Source organism: Rhinolophus sinicus, linkage group LG06 (assembly GCF_036562045.2).
Source record: "Rhinolophus sinicus isolate RSC01 linkage group LG06, ASM3656204v1, whole genome shotgun sequence".
Classification (NCBI taxonomy): Eukaryota; Metazoa; Chordata; class Mammalia; order Chiroptera; family Rhinolophidae; genus Rhinolophus; species Rhinolophus sinicus.
This window is the reverse complement of record NC_133756.1, coordinates 42,434,373-42,450,365: the sequence shown is the minus strand read 5'-3', so window position 1 is coordinate 42,450,365 and position 15,993 is coordinate 42,434,373. Positions and strand designations below refer to the sequence as shown.

The window sequence follows — 15,993 nt, the reverse complement described above, 5'->3', positions numbered from 1 at the left end:
GGAAGGAAAAAGATAATAAAAACAATAAATATGTTAAATCTACATAAGATGCTAGAGAGTTATGGAGGAACATTCAGTGCGGAAGAAAATCGGAGTGCTGTGATTTTAAATGGGATGACCAGTGCCAGCTTCCATGAGAAGGTGACATTTGGGCAGATTTAAAGAACGAAGAGCAATCTGCGGGAAGAGCTGCTGGTAGAGATGGCAACCAGTGCAAAAGCCCTTAGGTTCCCAAGTTCAAGGAATAGCCAGGCCGCCAGACAGACAGGAGCAGAAGGAACAATGATGTTAGAGAGGTAACATGGCCTGTAGCCATCCTAGGATTTTGGCTTTTGCTCTGTGAGATGGAGAGCTATTGGAGAGTTTCTGAGCAGAGAGATGAGATACAGAATATATCTCTTTGGAGACAGCAACTTTTGAGTTTCACTACATGGGAGAAATAGGATAATTGCATAAGGGATGGGAGCAGGTGACAATGTTGTTTTTAAGAGAAATAGTAGCATGATTTTATGTTGAACATAGGGCTTGAAATGAAAATCACAATTCTTACTTTTTCTGCTTCCAAAATATACTGCTTTATTTGACTGCTTTTATGTAGTCAAATAAATTTGAGAGAGAAGGAGCCAAATTTGCTCGATTCATTTATTCAATGAACTATTTAGTATAACCAAGTCAAAGGAAATAATTTCGGAAATCTAAAGAGAAATTTGAGTTTTCAGTTTCTGGAAAGCATCTAACTACAAAACTGATTTCTGAGAAAATCTCTTTCAATTATTATATTTTCCTATAATCTTTCCACATAATAGATAATTAAGGAAACATGTCATGGCACAAACTACTTGCTAAACTACAGTGGTCAATTATTCAAGATGCCCCTTCAACAAATTTTATGATTATGGCTCAAGAGTTTAATGATCAACTCATTTACATAACCTGAATATTTTAAAAGATGTATTAAATTTTTTGAAAAAGTGTTTTGCATTTATATTATGAGTTAACTGTTCCTTTAGGCAAGATTAATTTACTTTCTTTTTTTCCTTTTACTGATTTGCTCACTTAGTTGTTTAGGAAAAACAATGTCAGCTGTAAGGGATTTTTGCATAATTGGCCATCTGTTTCAAGGTAATGATCACTGACTGTACCCTGCAAGTGATTCAAAGTTAGCTTCCTCCAGGTACCATGAAATAGGTGAAATCCACAATTGTCAGTGTCACAACAGCATTGCCTTTTTGAAGCAATGAGGATTTTTGTGGTCAAGTCTGACGCTTTAATTGTAAAGACCATTTGTTTAGAAAAGTTTTTCCAGGTTTGTATTTATAATTTGAAAGCAGTTACCAAGAATCTCACAGCTGCTATGTTAATGGACTTGGAACCAGGCAACCTAGATTCAAATCCTGACTCTGCCCCATAACTGCCCAGTGACTCCTGGCAAGCTGATCAAAGCCTCACTTAGTTCAACTGTAAAATCAAAAGAATCCTTGCCTCTCTGCTATGGTGAGGTTGGAATGACCACATTAAAGACATCCATGGGTACATTATGGACCATCAGTAAATTTGCCTGAACTAGCTGCACCGGACACCAGGTCAAGCCAAGTCCTTCCCCTTTCCTCAGTAACAAGGGTACCGCTCTTCACACAGTGCTATTTATAGCCTTACAGCCACCTCTCTGGAAAAAAAGGCAGGACTTCTGACTGAACTATCTAGTCAACCTATTAAGGGAAAAAAATTTTGTTTCAGCCCCATTGACATCTCAAAAGTTTATATCACAGTTTCTCTTGCTAGGGGAATGGGATGAGATACGGAATCTCACTGGTATGCATTTTATCTCAATAAATTACTTCTGTTTCAAAATTAACTATTGAGATACTTATGACATACTATACTGTGATGATGAATACTTTATCCTGAATATACTTAACTCTTTACTCCAAATGGAAAAACTTACATTAATGTTGGTTATATGCATAAATATACTAATATACATATGTATTTGGGATTATAAGAATTTATGAATTTGAATATAGCACATCAAAACACCTTGTTTATATTATCTTGGAGTTTTATCTTGCAGATCAATGCATTGAAAACTGAAAATGTTGAACATGACCATCAAGCTATTCCTGGGACACCACAGAAAACTTGAGAAGCAATATAGCAATATAACTTCATGGAATTTTGAGTCAGAAAAAAAAATAGGTTTAAATTCAGGCTCTGCTACTTAATGTGTGCAATTCTGAAAAATTTCTGAACCCCAAAGTCTCAGTCTCCTCTTTGTGAAGCAGGGATATTAATATTTCTCAGGGATTAAGTGGACTGAATAAATTCATTCATCATGAGTTCAAAATAATGTCATATTATGATGAGGAAGATTGTTAATACAAAGGAACTAAATCTGGAGTCCCTGGTTACAGGAGGGACATTTAAAGTTGTCAGTTAAGTATGCTAACAAGCTCACTTAGCTTAGAAACAAGAACATCCAAGTTTAAATAACAGCTCTGCTTTTCTTTTTCTTTCTTTTTTTGCTACCTACATGACCTTGGCCAAGCCCCTATTATTTTGTACCTCCTCCCCGTCATTTAACTGTTAGGTATGAATTATATTAGTTATAATTTGTTAAGCACTGACCATATCCCACACAATCTGATAAGTTTTATGGGGGAGGAAGAAACTTTCCTCTACCCTCAAGGTTCTGGCTGGTCTATTAATCAAATAGACATGAGACAGATTAACTAGAGAAAATCACCAAATTTAATACTTAGGTGCCAATGGGAACCACACATACATGAGAGAGTTAGAGACCCTCCAGGGTATGAGAGGTTCAAAGACAGAAAGGGAAAATGAGGTACACATGATATTCTGAGCTAAGGATCATCGTGGGGCGTCAGAGAGGAGGAAGGTCATTGCAGAATAAAAGACATTCAGTAATTAGAAGTTTGCCCTGCCCTATAGATGGGTCCAAAAATAGTATCTCTGATAATCTCTTAAAATTGGCAAGACTCCTAATTCAAATTATTTTAGGTAGTTAAGAGAGGGGAGAAGTTTCTCTTGAGCCCAAAGGGTCTTGGTTGCCTTTAGCTCAAAACAATCTGCATATCACATAGGTACATCTTGGAGTGACTTGTTCTGAACGCCTACAGTTTATATATGAACTCCAGTCTTTACAATAACCCTTTATAGTAGGTGTTCTTATCTCTATTTTTATAGATGGCTGAAACTGAGGGAAGTTAATGTGTTCAAGGCCACACAGCTGTCTCTACGTCCAGGTTTATCAGTCTCCAAATTCTGTCCTTAACGACCCAATGAACTCCGTGCCACCTTCTTGTTCTAGAGGGTCAAAGGACATTATTCCTGTGAAAGTGCTTTTTGAATTGAAACGTCCTATTACGAATGTGAAGTGTAATTGTTACTACTCTATATCAATATAAATAACTCACAAAATAGGTGTGTGATTTGCCCCCTGGGAACCCTGAAAGTACAAAAGATTACACTTGAAGCTCTCTTTCATCTCCTCTTGGACTCTTGCCTTGACCTCAATTTCGCTTGAACAGACCTGATAAACAACGTTAAAGAACAGATACCCAAATGCTGCTCTGTCTCTCAAAGTCAGCTCCCTGCACTGGGAAGCCCAAGGCAACAAGACAGGGTGCTTTTCCTTGAAATGCTGACAAAATACTTTCTCAGGCTAGGTTCTCACACCTACATTTGCAGTTTGTTTGGGTAAGTGTAAATGAAGTGGTCACAAACGCGTCTACATAAACGAGTGCTTTCGAAATCACGCGGACATCGAACTCCATAGTTCCAGACACGTATGCAGTCAAATCTAATTAGGGCAAGTTTCAGTCCATTTTCAAGTATGTGGTGTAAACTTTAGAGCAGATGTTCCCCCTGTGAAAATGTTATTAACTAGTCCCACGTAGTTAAATATATAATTCTCTAATTTATCCACCTTTGGTATAATAAACTTCTTGGAAATACTACCAAAGGATTTCGGGTGTTGGTACTGGACAGAACATGTGAGGGGTAAAAAGGGCCTCGGTTTGGTATCCCCTGGAAGGCACTTCGTTCTCGGCCCCCCGCCCCCCTTAACCGGGGAGATGCTCAGCGTGGCCCTCCCACCCCTGCAGAGGAAGCAGGAGGGTAACGTCCTGATGAAGTGGAGGGTGTTCATTCGCACAGCCAGATCTGGACTCTGGAAAGGCGCTCAGGCCCCGAAGGCTGAATCCCAGACAACGAAATCATAACCCTTTGTGTGAGGAAGAAGGGTCGCCCCCGGTTTCCCAGAAGTCGGATCTCGGAGCATGGGGAATGCGACTTCCCCTGGTCCTAGGATTTACCTTCTCCCTTCCCGGTAAGGCCCTCTCACTTCTCCTGGAGCGCTCCCGGCGGGCTCCCCGCGGTATCCAACGAGAGGCTCAGGTCAGCGCCGCTCAACCAGCGGGGCCAATTTCTGCCCGCGCTGCGCGTGGGAGAGGCTGGGAGACGGTGAGAGAGGCTGAGACTGCACCTGGCCCTTACCTCGGAATGCGGGATCTCAAACACCTCCGCGATCTTGGTGTAGAGCTCCCGGATGTTGGAGAAATTCTCCACTCGGGCCGTGGCGCTGCCGTGTGCCAGCTGCGTGTAGAAAACCAGGCTGCGTGGGGGAACTGGGGTCGCCGGGAGGCTGCCGTCACCCGCGCCCACCTGCTCGCCCTCCACCTGCTCGCCTTCCACCAGCCGGGCGCTCTCCTTGGACTTGGCTTTCTTCTTTATCCATTGCCCCAGGGGCATCTTGCCTGACCGCGAGCTGGGGCGCACCTGCGCTGCCGACCGCCGCCTCCTTGGCCCGGCGCCGCGGACTTTGCTCTCGGGGCCCCGGGGCTCCGTGCAGGTAAAAGTCGCGGCTGGACCAATGGCAATAGCGCTTCCGCCTGGTTGCGCCGGGCAGGGCCCCTTCGTCCACCCGGAGGAGCGGCATCTGGACCGGGGGCAGCCATCTGCCCTTCCTTCGGATGAATCTGGAGAGAACAGTCGTACCCATTCCTGCATCTCATCTCCCGGCTTCTCCCCGGCCCGCCCCCTTCTTTTAAAAATGGCTCGGTTTCCGTAAAAGCCCGGGATGCTGAAGCTACAGAACAACAAGTCTGAGAGTACAAACACGCCGGCCCTTGTGATGCCTTTTACAAGCAGTCACGCGATTGGACACACGCCTTCGTGTCCGTATGTCTGAGCCATTGGGGATATGAATTTAAGTTAGAAGTTCACCTCCACCTGCCTTCTCTGAGCCTTACACCCTACAGGGCAGAATTGGAAGGAAAAGTTTGAGATGGCTGATACATTAAATTCGTAAGCAAATACCCTCGGCCCTTCTCAGTAACTGATTTTATTTTGTCCTGGGCAGCTTTCCCAAAAGTTGAGTCCTCTTCCCAAGTCATTTGCTCCACCTCCGCCCTTCTTGGTCTCTGCAGAGCGCCCTGCCTCTTATTCTACAGAGAAATCAAGGGTATTCCGAATGACCTGTGAGCTCCCTTAATTCCCCACCCCTTATCTGTAACGCCACCCACCTTCATTCTCCAAACTCGAAAGAAATATCTTTTCATTTCACCCTTGATTTGATGATCTCTTCACTCCTGAAGAATCTATTTTTAAGCTATCTATTGACTCTTGTTCTCCACACACACACACACACACACACACACACACACACTCACCCGGTGTCACTTATCGATAGTCAAAAGTCCAAATCTATTACACTGTTTTCAAGTCCTCCATCCCTACAGTTGCCTCTACCTACATTTTCACAATGTAGTCTTGAATTATTAGCTGCATTTCCTTACTTCTCCCTTTTAGACTCTCTGATCAGACTTTGCCCCCACACTCCACTGAAATTGCTCTTAACTCTGGTCAGCACTTCTTAATCTTCAGATGTTATTAACTTTTTATAGTCTTTATCTTGACCATTAGAGTATCTGACTGCACCAACCATTTCATTCTTAAATCAAGCCTATTTTGACTTCCCTACCTCTCCTTCTTTGCAAACTGCTACTCTCCAGGAGCTGTGTTCTCCAAAGCTGTTTCTCCTTGTCCATCTTCTCTACTTATTCTGCATGCTCTCCCTGAATGAACACATCTAGTTTCTTGGTTTTAGCAGTTGACCTTGGTTTTTCGTTGTGGACCTCCAGATTTATATCCGCAGTTCACTATACCAGAAAGGAAATGTACTGCAGGAAACTCACACTGAGCTTGTACCAACTCATCCTTTCTCCTGAAAGCATCTTTTTTTCTTTTCACTCCTAATTTCAGTAAAAAGGATCATGTACCCATTGACCCAAACCAGCATCTTTGAATCATCATACCAAGCTTTTTCCTTTTCCCTCACCTCTCACATCAATTCAGTCCTGAAAATCCATTTTCTCAAATGAAGATTAGCAAATGTACTACTGACAGAGAAGCAGGGAGTCTATTGTCTTTAGAGTAACTTTAAAATTTTTGTGTTTTATGTTTCTGTTTATGTTTAAAAGATTATATAAACATGTTCTGGTTCATATTCTGGTACATCCTGAAAATGAAATACTGCTATAGGATCCCAGGGCTTGAATTTGCCTTTGTGTTTATGATTGCTCTAACACCAAATAGGATTGTTAGGCCATATTTAGGCTAGGAGCAGAAACCTTATCTTAAAACCCATCTTGTCTTGCTTTGTCCCTTGTACCTGCTAGCTTATATTTGCCTTAGGCCTGGAGAAGCCTCCTAGAATGCAGAAACCATCTTATCCTAAAAGCCATCTTGTCTTGCTTTGTACTTTATACCTGTTGGCTTGTGTTTGTCTCCTAGGAGCTTATGATCAGCAGCCCTGGAAGGTCCAGACAGCGGCCTGGGGGTTGAATGTGGAACTGGAGAGCTTGGTCATGCCCAAAACCCTTTGTAGCAAGATACAATGCAACAAAAACACGCTGAAGTATTGAAAGGGGAACAGCCTAGTTTACTCCCTTTTATAAAACTCCATATCCCTTTTTGCTCGGAGAGGTTATGGTATTTTCTAGCCTGACCACCCACAGCTCAAACACACCAAATAAATTCTAATAGACCAATTTTGGTCTCCCATGACTCATTCCTCTGGCCGTTCCTAACAAGTATTACTTTAATTGTCTTGGGCTAATGAGAAAAGAGTAGAGAAAATCTAACAAGTAAATGATACATTCCCATCAAGTGAAAGCCAAATAACTTCACAATATAATGTATGAATAAAAAGCTCACTGAAATTTGATTAAAGTAGGAAGAGAAGTGAATCATCATAGTATATGTGGTAGGTACATTATCAATAACTAAATAAATATGAGGAAACACAAGAGGGTGTGAAATTAATAAAAACTTCAAAGAGAAGACTGCCTTTAAGCTGTGTCAAATAAAATATCGAATAAATGGGCAAAAGTATTGGCATAGGGTGGGAACATTAAATTCTATAGCCTTTCAACTCCCTTTAATTTCTTAGTATTTTTCTCTGTCTAGAAAGTGAAAGTTTCTCTCAAAGCCTATATCAAGCTCACCTTTACTGTAAATCTCACTTAAGGAATCAGCTGTATGAGCAACAATCACAGAAAGAAACAGATGGTACATTCACATTAGAAATACTGGGTGATGGTTTAATAAAGGGATTGGACAGGTGGTGGTCAAGGTATATTCATAACATAGCCTGACTGAATATTACCCTTAGACCTGAGCAAAAGCAGTGCCTCCTCTGGCCCTCCTTCAGCTGCACAAAACCCTACAAGGTATGGAGTCCACAGGGTTCGGGGGCATGGCCACCCAGAACTCATGCCCTTCCTTCTAGACCATGCTCTGGATACCCAGGATCCTGGATTTCCCTGCATAAGTGGTCCCAAATCTGCTTCCAGAAACTGCATAGACTTTCCCAGGGTCCAGGCAGCCAGTACTTGGTCTAGAAGGAAGGGCACAGCCCCATATGCCTGTGGGCTGGCCAAAGATCAGCTCTTTGCCACAGTGGGGGAGAGGGGTGCAGACCAGAGCTGGGTAGGGAAAGAATGGCATAGGCTGCAGGCAGAAACCTGTTTCTCCCTGTATCTCTACATTCCAGTGTGGAACTCTGATTAACTGTCAATTTGAACTTGGCCTTTCAGATCATTATGAAAATACATTGGTTAAAATAGGAGAATAGCACATATTTGAGTTTGTTTTTAAGCAATTCGTTTTCAATAGTTAGGATATGGCCTCCATTTGTACTCTTGCCCCAGGTCCCACAAATGAGAATGACCTCATTCTCCTCCCTCCCTCAGATCACCTACCCAAACTCAACATTGAATTAAATCAGATGCCAAGGGGAAGAGTCTCTTGTTGATATGGGCCAGGCTGCAGATGCCTCCAGAAAACACTGAGAAAAGTGAAGATTGGGCACAGCAGCCTACTTAATACCTCATTTTACTGAAATCCTAATCCACATCTATTTTACTAGAAACAGTTCTTTACAACTATTACTAAAAAAATGACAGTTTTTTATTCGCATGTATGCTGACTTTTTTCTCATATGATAAATTGTCTACCTACCCACACAGTTCCTTGACTATAGTATGGAGAAGGAAGAAACTTTCCTCTACCCTTAAGGTTCTGGCTGGTCTAATAATTAAATAGACATGAGACAGATTAACAAGAGAAAACCACCAAATTTAATGCATAGGTGCCAATGGGAACCACACATACATGAGAGAGTCAGAGACCCTCCAGGGTATGAGAGGTTCAAAGACAGAAAGGGAAAATGAGGTACACATGATATTCTGAGCTAAGGATCATCGTGGGGCGTCAGAGGGGAAGAAGGTCATTGCAGAATAAGAGACGTTCAGTAATTAGAAGTTTGCCCTGCCCTATAGATGGGTCCAAAAATGGTATCTCTGATAATCTCTTATTATGGACAAGGTCCCTAATTTGAATTCTTCTAGGAAGTTGGGCAGGGGTGGGAGGTGGAGTGTTGCATCCAGCATGACATGAGCTGTAGGAAGCAAGAAGCGTGGTGCAGGGCTAAGAAAAGACAGTAGCCAAGAATAGGGTGCAAGCGGGGCCAAGGGACTCAAGCTTCAAGGACTGAGCCCCAAATCGGGCCAACGCATAGCTTTTATTGGTTAACTTCTAAAGAGGTGAAAGGTTGTTAATCTCAAGATCTGTGTGTTACGTAGCCTGCTGGCCGTTTTTCCGAAAGTTCCCATTGTGTTCCATCTTGTACTTTGCCTTCACACACACACAGGCACATCTCCAAGGAATCCATTGAAGGGGAGGGACTGATATAATTCCATCGGGTCTCAGTTTGCTGAGACTGCCCCTCAAAGGAGCTTTTCTGATATCTCTCCATCGGGCCTCAGTTTGCTGAGGCACTTCCTTGTGAAATCCTGGGAAGAGTGCGGGGGAACAAACGGTTTGGCAGCTGTAAGGCAACAGTGGAGGGCAGAGCTTTTTCTTGGACCTGCAGGGTCTTGGTTGCCTTAGCTCAAGACAATCCACATACCACAGAGGCACATCTTGGGGTGACTCATTCTGATCCCCTACAGTAGAAGCCATGTTTCATAGCCCTCTTGGGTATCCTCTCCAGATTCTCACATAATGAGAATATGTATGTAATAGATATCAGGAAATATGATTGTATAAAATAAAGCCACCTTTGTTACTACCTAAGATAAATGAATTAACTACAATTAATCAAAAGTATTAAGTCTTCACTTTACATCTAGGTTTACAGTTCAACTCAGATTATTGATCTACAGTATTTCCACTCAGTAACATTTGCTATTTTAATCAGCCTAAAAGTATCAATTATCAAATCAAATATGAGTGAGTCATAGAAAAAAATACTAGGATTAAATTAATATCAGCTAATGTATCTGCCAAAAGCAATAATATTACCTTGTTTATAAGAAAACATGTAGTCATCAAATAAATCATAAGATAAATTTACTAACTTGTTTTTCTCAGCAAATGTAGCCTCTGATTACATGTAACATTAGGACTTCTGAAGAAACTCAAATGGCCCACCCACTTCAACACCCTTCCCCTCCCCCACCCCAGTTATGTATGTATCCAGTAAGCAAATACTTGGAAGAAAATAAACACATGATTTGTTAAACCATGAGCAATTTTCCCTGGAACTAAAGACAGCATGTTTTATAGTTGCATGGCAACAGTGAACAACTGAAGATGACAAGTGGGCAAGGAAATAACGCTTATTTAGCTGAAATTCAAATAAATTATTTTAGGAATACCTGGAAATAGAGAACTGGAAAATGGGAAGAGGGAAAGAAGGTGAAGTGATATAATGGGAAGAATGCAGTTAACAATCGGTAATAACAAGTAGGTGTTGACTGAGCTCCTACTGTGTGTGGGCTTACTGCTCAGTATTTTACATACATTATCTCATCCATGGATACTTGGAGGAAACCATCTGGCAGAGTCCAAATTACTCTGCATCTCCAATGTTATGGTGCATAAAACAGTACAGAAACAAAAACAGATGTGAATAGTAAGCTAATTTAACATAAGTTCTTCTACAATAACAAATATAGTTGGGCTGCATGGTATTCAGAAAGCCGTCACATTCAAAAGTCACATATTTTCATCATTCAAAAACTGTATACAAAACTGAAAATAGTAATTAATTGACATATAAGTCTTTGATGACTCTTTCAGAGTTGGATAAATAATTTTCTTCCTACAGAACCCAAAATAGTAGCTAGAGTAAAACAAATATTTTCAATGAAAACAATAAACTAAATAACCTTTTGAAGATAATCACAGTGATTTTAAGGTCAAAATATAGCAAAGACAAAATGAAATATAATTTCCTTAAGGAAAAATTAGTAGAAATTCTGGAGTAATGATATTACATATCAAAAATATGAAATCTGGTGTCACTGTACTCTCCATTTGCTGAGGGAAAAGGTGACAGTTTGTCAGCACCTGAGAGTCATTAGCTGGTAATAATTGTCTCCAATTGTTTTATTTTAAACTTGAAATACATGCAAATGATAAGTTCTCAAGCATGGCCAAATATTTTTCCTTCTGTCCCTCTGTTTCATTGGAAAAAATTATACTAGTAAATGTATTCCAAAAATATTTTGCCACATTTGGTTATTAAAATTAAACAACTGAATTTACCCAAAAAGTTTTTTAAATTAAGATTTTGATCTGAAAACTAATCATTGTAATATAACCTCAGTCATTTAAAACAACAATTCATGTTTTACTGTAATTTTAGCAGAGAAAGAGATGAAGTTTATTTCTGACACACTGTATGCAGAGAATGTTGATTTACATGAAGATTCTAATGGCATTTTTAAGTGGGCATCCTGCTTTCCCCTTTCCTTTCAAAAGTCAAGTAAACACATAGAAATGGTGAGTTTATACATATAAAAGAAAAAAATGAACCATATGAGAATGTTATACAGAAATGATATCATTTCCTAGGCTTTCCACAATTGTTATAAACCAGGGAAGCTGTTCAAGATACCAATTAAGTGCATGGGTTTGGGATTAAGAGATCTAATTCAAGTCATCATGCTATTATATAATAGTAGTAGACTGATTTTAAGCAAATCTTTTCATCTCTCTTGGCTAATTTTTTTGTACTTCAAGATATTTACTTCTTATGGTTAGTATAAGGGTTACATAAAATAACATTTATAGATCAGGTGGCATAGTACCTAGCACTTAGTAAATGATTAAGAAATACTAGTTATTATTGCACAATAGATATTCACAATGAAAATGAATGACATACTGTAAGATCCCCTAGTATTTTCTGAATCAAGTACATGTTCTGTTTGATAATAGTCTTCATGTGGCATATTTCATTGTACTCAAACTTTGAAAATAGGCCGTCTGAATATGGTATATGTTTAATTATTCAAAATAATAAATCAGAACATTTTATTCCAAATGTTTTGGATCAAGAAAAGTTGGTTTACGTAAGTTATGAGAAATGTTAAAAATCACTTCCAATCCAATCATTTTAAAGTATAATAGGAAATTTCAAAAATTGATTATGCTAATCACCACATTTTTACCTGCTCATTAAATCAAACCCTGAAATACATTTATTTAGCAAATGAGTATTTCAAGTTTTAAACTAAACTGGGAAACAAACAATCTATCTTTATGATACATTGTATTTAATATTTCTTTAATTCAGAAATATTAAATCTACTTCTTCCAAATTGTTTCAACCTATTGTGTTTCAAAAACATTTGCATTATCTGCCTTCTTGGACATCTTCCTTAAATAAAACATCAACAAATAAATTCCACAAAGTGTTTACTATTATAAATTATTCAGCACAAATTCAATCCAACATTTATTGAGAAAATATTTTCATACAAGACCTAACCCAAATGCTAGGGAAGAAAAGTCTGTTTTCAAGAAGACCAAGTCTAGTTGTTATGGATACCAGGACCGGAAAGAACCCAAGCGACACTCAGAGAGTTAGGAAAGTCATCTTTATTACTCCGGCAGGCTCAAGCGAGATCCTTCCCAAAGACTGAGCCCCTAGCAAGGTTTTGAGCAGGTTTTTATGGGTTGGGGACTTCCTTGAGTTGCAGAAGGGGTAGGTGTCGTCTGGTGATTGGCTTGGGGTGTGGCTTGGAGGGGGTTATGGGGAAGAGCGCTGGGGCTTAGGCTGGCGACTTCTCTCTCCGCTCCGGCCACCATTTTAGGTCAGTTCCACGTGGCAGGGAACCATTTTAGGTCAGTTTCTCCATCATAGTGAGGAAGATTAAGGGCTACTTTAACTTTTTTATCAATCAGTTACCATTTAGAAGATGAAAATGTATTATTCCTACTTAAACAGAAAATTTAAATTTTACCATCCTGTGGTTTTTAAAATAGAAGATGGTTTAGTTTTGCTGATCTCTGATTCTAAGTTTGTAACAGACATTTTCTTTCTGAGAATTAAAATATATTCCTCCAAAGAATGTCTATTTCATCCTCTGCCATTGTAGCACTTTCTTCTCTGCTAAAAAACATAGGATCTCCAATGTTTTTTATGTTTGTTTGTTTCATTTTTTTCTGGCTGTCCTTTAGCTTTAACTTTTTTTTTTTTTTTTTTTAAAGACCCAGCGTGCCATAAAAATTCAAGACAAAATACTTTGGTATAGTATCTGGCATTTAATAAGTGTTAAATATTTGTTGAAATTAGTTTTCTCCTTCCCATTTTTATTGCTAACTTTAACTCAAGCCCTCATAATCTCTTAACACAATCATTTTGATTGTCTTCCAACTGGTCTCCTTTCTCCAGTGCTTTATCTTTCCTACCATCTGCCACACCCGTCACCTATGAATGATTTTAGTAAACTGAAATCTGATTGTGTTACTTCCCCATTTAAAACCGCTTGTTTTCTCCTGCTTACAACAGTAGTTCTCAAAGTGTGGTCCCCAAAACAGCACCATCAGCATCACCCAGGAACTTTTTATAAATACAGAGTCTTCTCAGATCCCAACCCAAACCCACAAATCATGTGATAACAACCTCTCCCGGTGACTGATGCACCCTAAATTTGGGAACCACTTGCTTATAGGGTAAAAACAAATACCTGAGGATAGCATATATCTAGTACCAGTTCCCCACCTATTTCCTTGCCTCTTTCCCCACTCAAACCCTATAATTTAGCCCTGTTAATGCGCTGGCAGTTCCCTAAATACTACTGCCCTTTGCTCATGATACTTCTAGAAAGAATTTTCCTGACATGGCAGCCTGCTAGCCCCCTGCTCACTTTTCAAAATTCAGCTCAAGGTTATCTGATGTATTGCAGCAGATATAGATATATATGGACATATGATAAGTCCCAATAGGGAAATCAGAGTGCAAAGCCCTAGTTTTTTGGAGTAAGGGCACGTCCTCCACTGCCAACAACCATTTTCCCTTTGAAGAAAGCTCCTGACTTGACGGGTGCTGGCAGAGACTCAAGATCTGATGATGGGATACCAAGTGATTATGCAACCTGAGCTGCATTTCGTAAATTGGATGTTACTCGGTCAACCAAATCATAAAGTTGAAATGGCAGTCCATCATGAATGGACTTAATAGAACAATGCATTCCATTAAATAGAAATTATATGGCAAGACTGACACCAGGTAAAGACTAATAATAAAAGAGGAAAAAAACAGAGGCTTGGGTCTGCACAGTATGCTGGCACCAGCCAGAAATGCATTATTACATCCCACCCGGGGTGGCCCTGAAGCACATGGGGAAGGGAAATGCCCTCAGGTGTGCAGAACTTTGGACAGTGCCGTGATTGTCCACTTTGCATGGAAGAAAAATGTCTGGTATCTTCACTTTGGCCACATTCCTATAGCTACTCTAGCTGATGATGTAAATTGACGAGAGAATCAGTGAGTTTAAGGTCTTGGGAGGAGCCCAAGAGCACAGAAACCGCCCCCCCACACCCCCCCCGTACAGCCTAAACACTACTTTTTAAAATTAAATTTATTGGGGTGACATTGGTTAATAAAATTATATAGGTTTCAAGTGTACAATTCTATAACACATCATCTGTATCTTGCATCGTGTGTTCTCCACCCAAAGTCCAATCTTCTTCTGTCAACATATATTTGACTCCCTTTATCTTTTTCTACCTCCTCCCCCCCCCCCCCCACCACCACCCATAACCACTGTGTCTGTGTCTGAGTTTTGGTCTTGTGCCGAAACACTATTGATCATTCTGGTTTGCTGCTATCCATTAGGCAACTCCTTTGTCAGAGTTTTACCTTTAAATCCTTAGTGAGAAGCACCTTGGGAGAACTGATTCACCAGTCCAAGGGCTTTAAAAGGAAGAGGAGGAGGAATAAATAGCCAAGGACTACCAGTCAGTCTACATTTGTTTTCACCAACACTTCCTAACACCAAGGCCTTGCATTGCCCCAGTAATACTCTGCAGTTTTCAGCATCTGTAACCTGGGCTGTTGCTTCCAATTTCAGAAGTGAAGCTGCCTATAACGTCTGTCACAAGACAACACAGGAGAGAGTCAAGAGCAGACAAGCTTTCCTCCAACTAATCCTCTCTCTGCTGCCTCACCAGCCTGCCACCCATCAACCCTGACATCCCTGACAAATTCAAGACAGCCTAAATCTCTACGAGTTCCCTCTGTTTCCATCTAGCTCAATAGTTTTTCTAGGATTGAATATCAGAAAGGGAGCTTGATTTCAAAGGAAAACAACTATGATTTCCTTTTGTGTTCTGAGTGGGAAATAAGCAGCATACTTCTTTACAATATTAACATGATTTAAGCGTTCACTATATATGATGGTTAATTTGTGTCACTTTGACTAAGCTAAGGAATGCCTAGATAGCTGGCAAAACGTTATTTCTGGGTGTGTCTGTGAGGGAGTTATGGGAAGAGATTAAAATTTGATTGGGTGGACTGAGAAAAGAGACCTGCCCTCACCAATGTAGGTGGGCATCATCCAATCAATTGAGGGCTACAATGGAACAAAAAGGGCAAAGGCAAATTGTGCTCTCTCTCGCCTTGAGGTTGGACGTCCCGCTTTTCCTGCCCCTGAGACATTGGAGATCCTGGTTCTAGGGCCTTCCAACTCTGGGACATACACCAGGGACCCTCAGTTTTGTCAGCTCTTTACTAGGATTGAATCATACCACTGGCTTTTCTGGTTCTCCAGCTTGCTTATGGCAGATTATGGGACTTCTTGGGCTCCATAACTACTTGAGCCAATTCCTAATATATATACAGAAGGTGCCAAAAAGAAAAATTCATACACATTTTAAGAAAGGAAAAAACTATTAAAATTGTAATACTCAATACATACCAATAACAAAAGATGAATACAAGTCACGTTTGACTTCTGAAATTACAAGAGGTGCTCAAAGTGGTTACCAGCAGCATCCAGACACTTCTGATTATGGCAAACTACTGCTTGAGCAACGCTGATCGGTGTTAACATCTCTTAAAATGTGTATACATTTTTTTGGCACTTCCAGTATATATACAGAGGGTGCCAAAAAATG

General features: G+C 40.2%; 1 protein-coding gene across 2 annotated transcripts in view; it reads right to left on the bottom strand.

Moving 5' to 3' along the window:
• GIPC2 (GIPC PDZ domain containing family member 2) overlaps positions 1-5,236 on the bottom strand; it is a 70,446-nt gene extending 65,210 nt beyond the window's left edge. Inside the window, exon 1 of one of the 2 annotated variants that reach the window (XM_074334994.1) lies at positions 4,516-5,236. In XM_074334994.1, the coding sequence (XP_074191095.1) occupies positions 4,516-5,028 (513 nt within the window). In that variant the 5' untranslated portion in view covers positions 5,029-5,236. The remainder of the gene's footprint in view (positions 1-4,515) is intronic. The other variant, XM_019743360.2, reaches the window with a different exon arrangement.
• Positions 5,237-15,993: the final 10,757 nt, after the last annotated feature.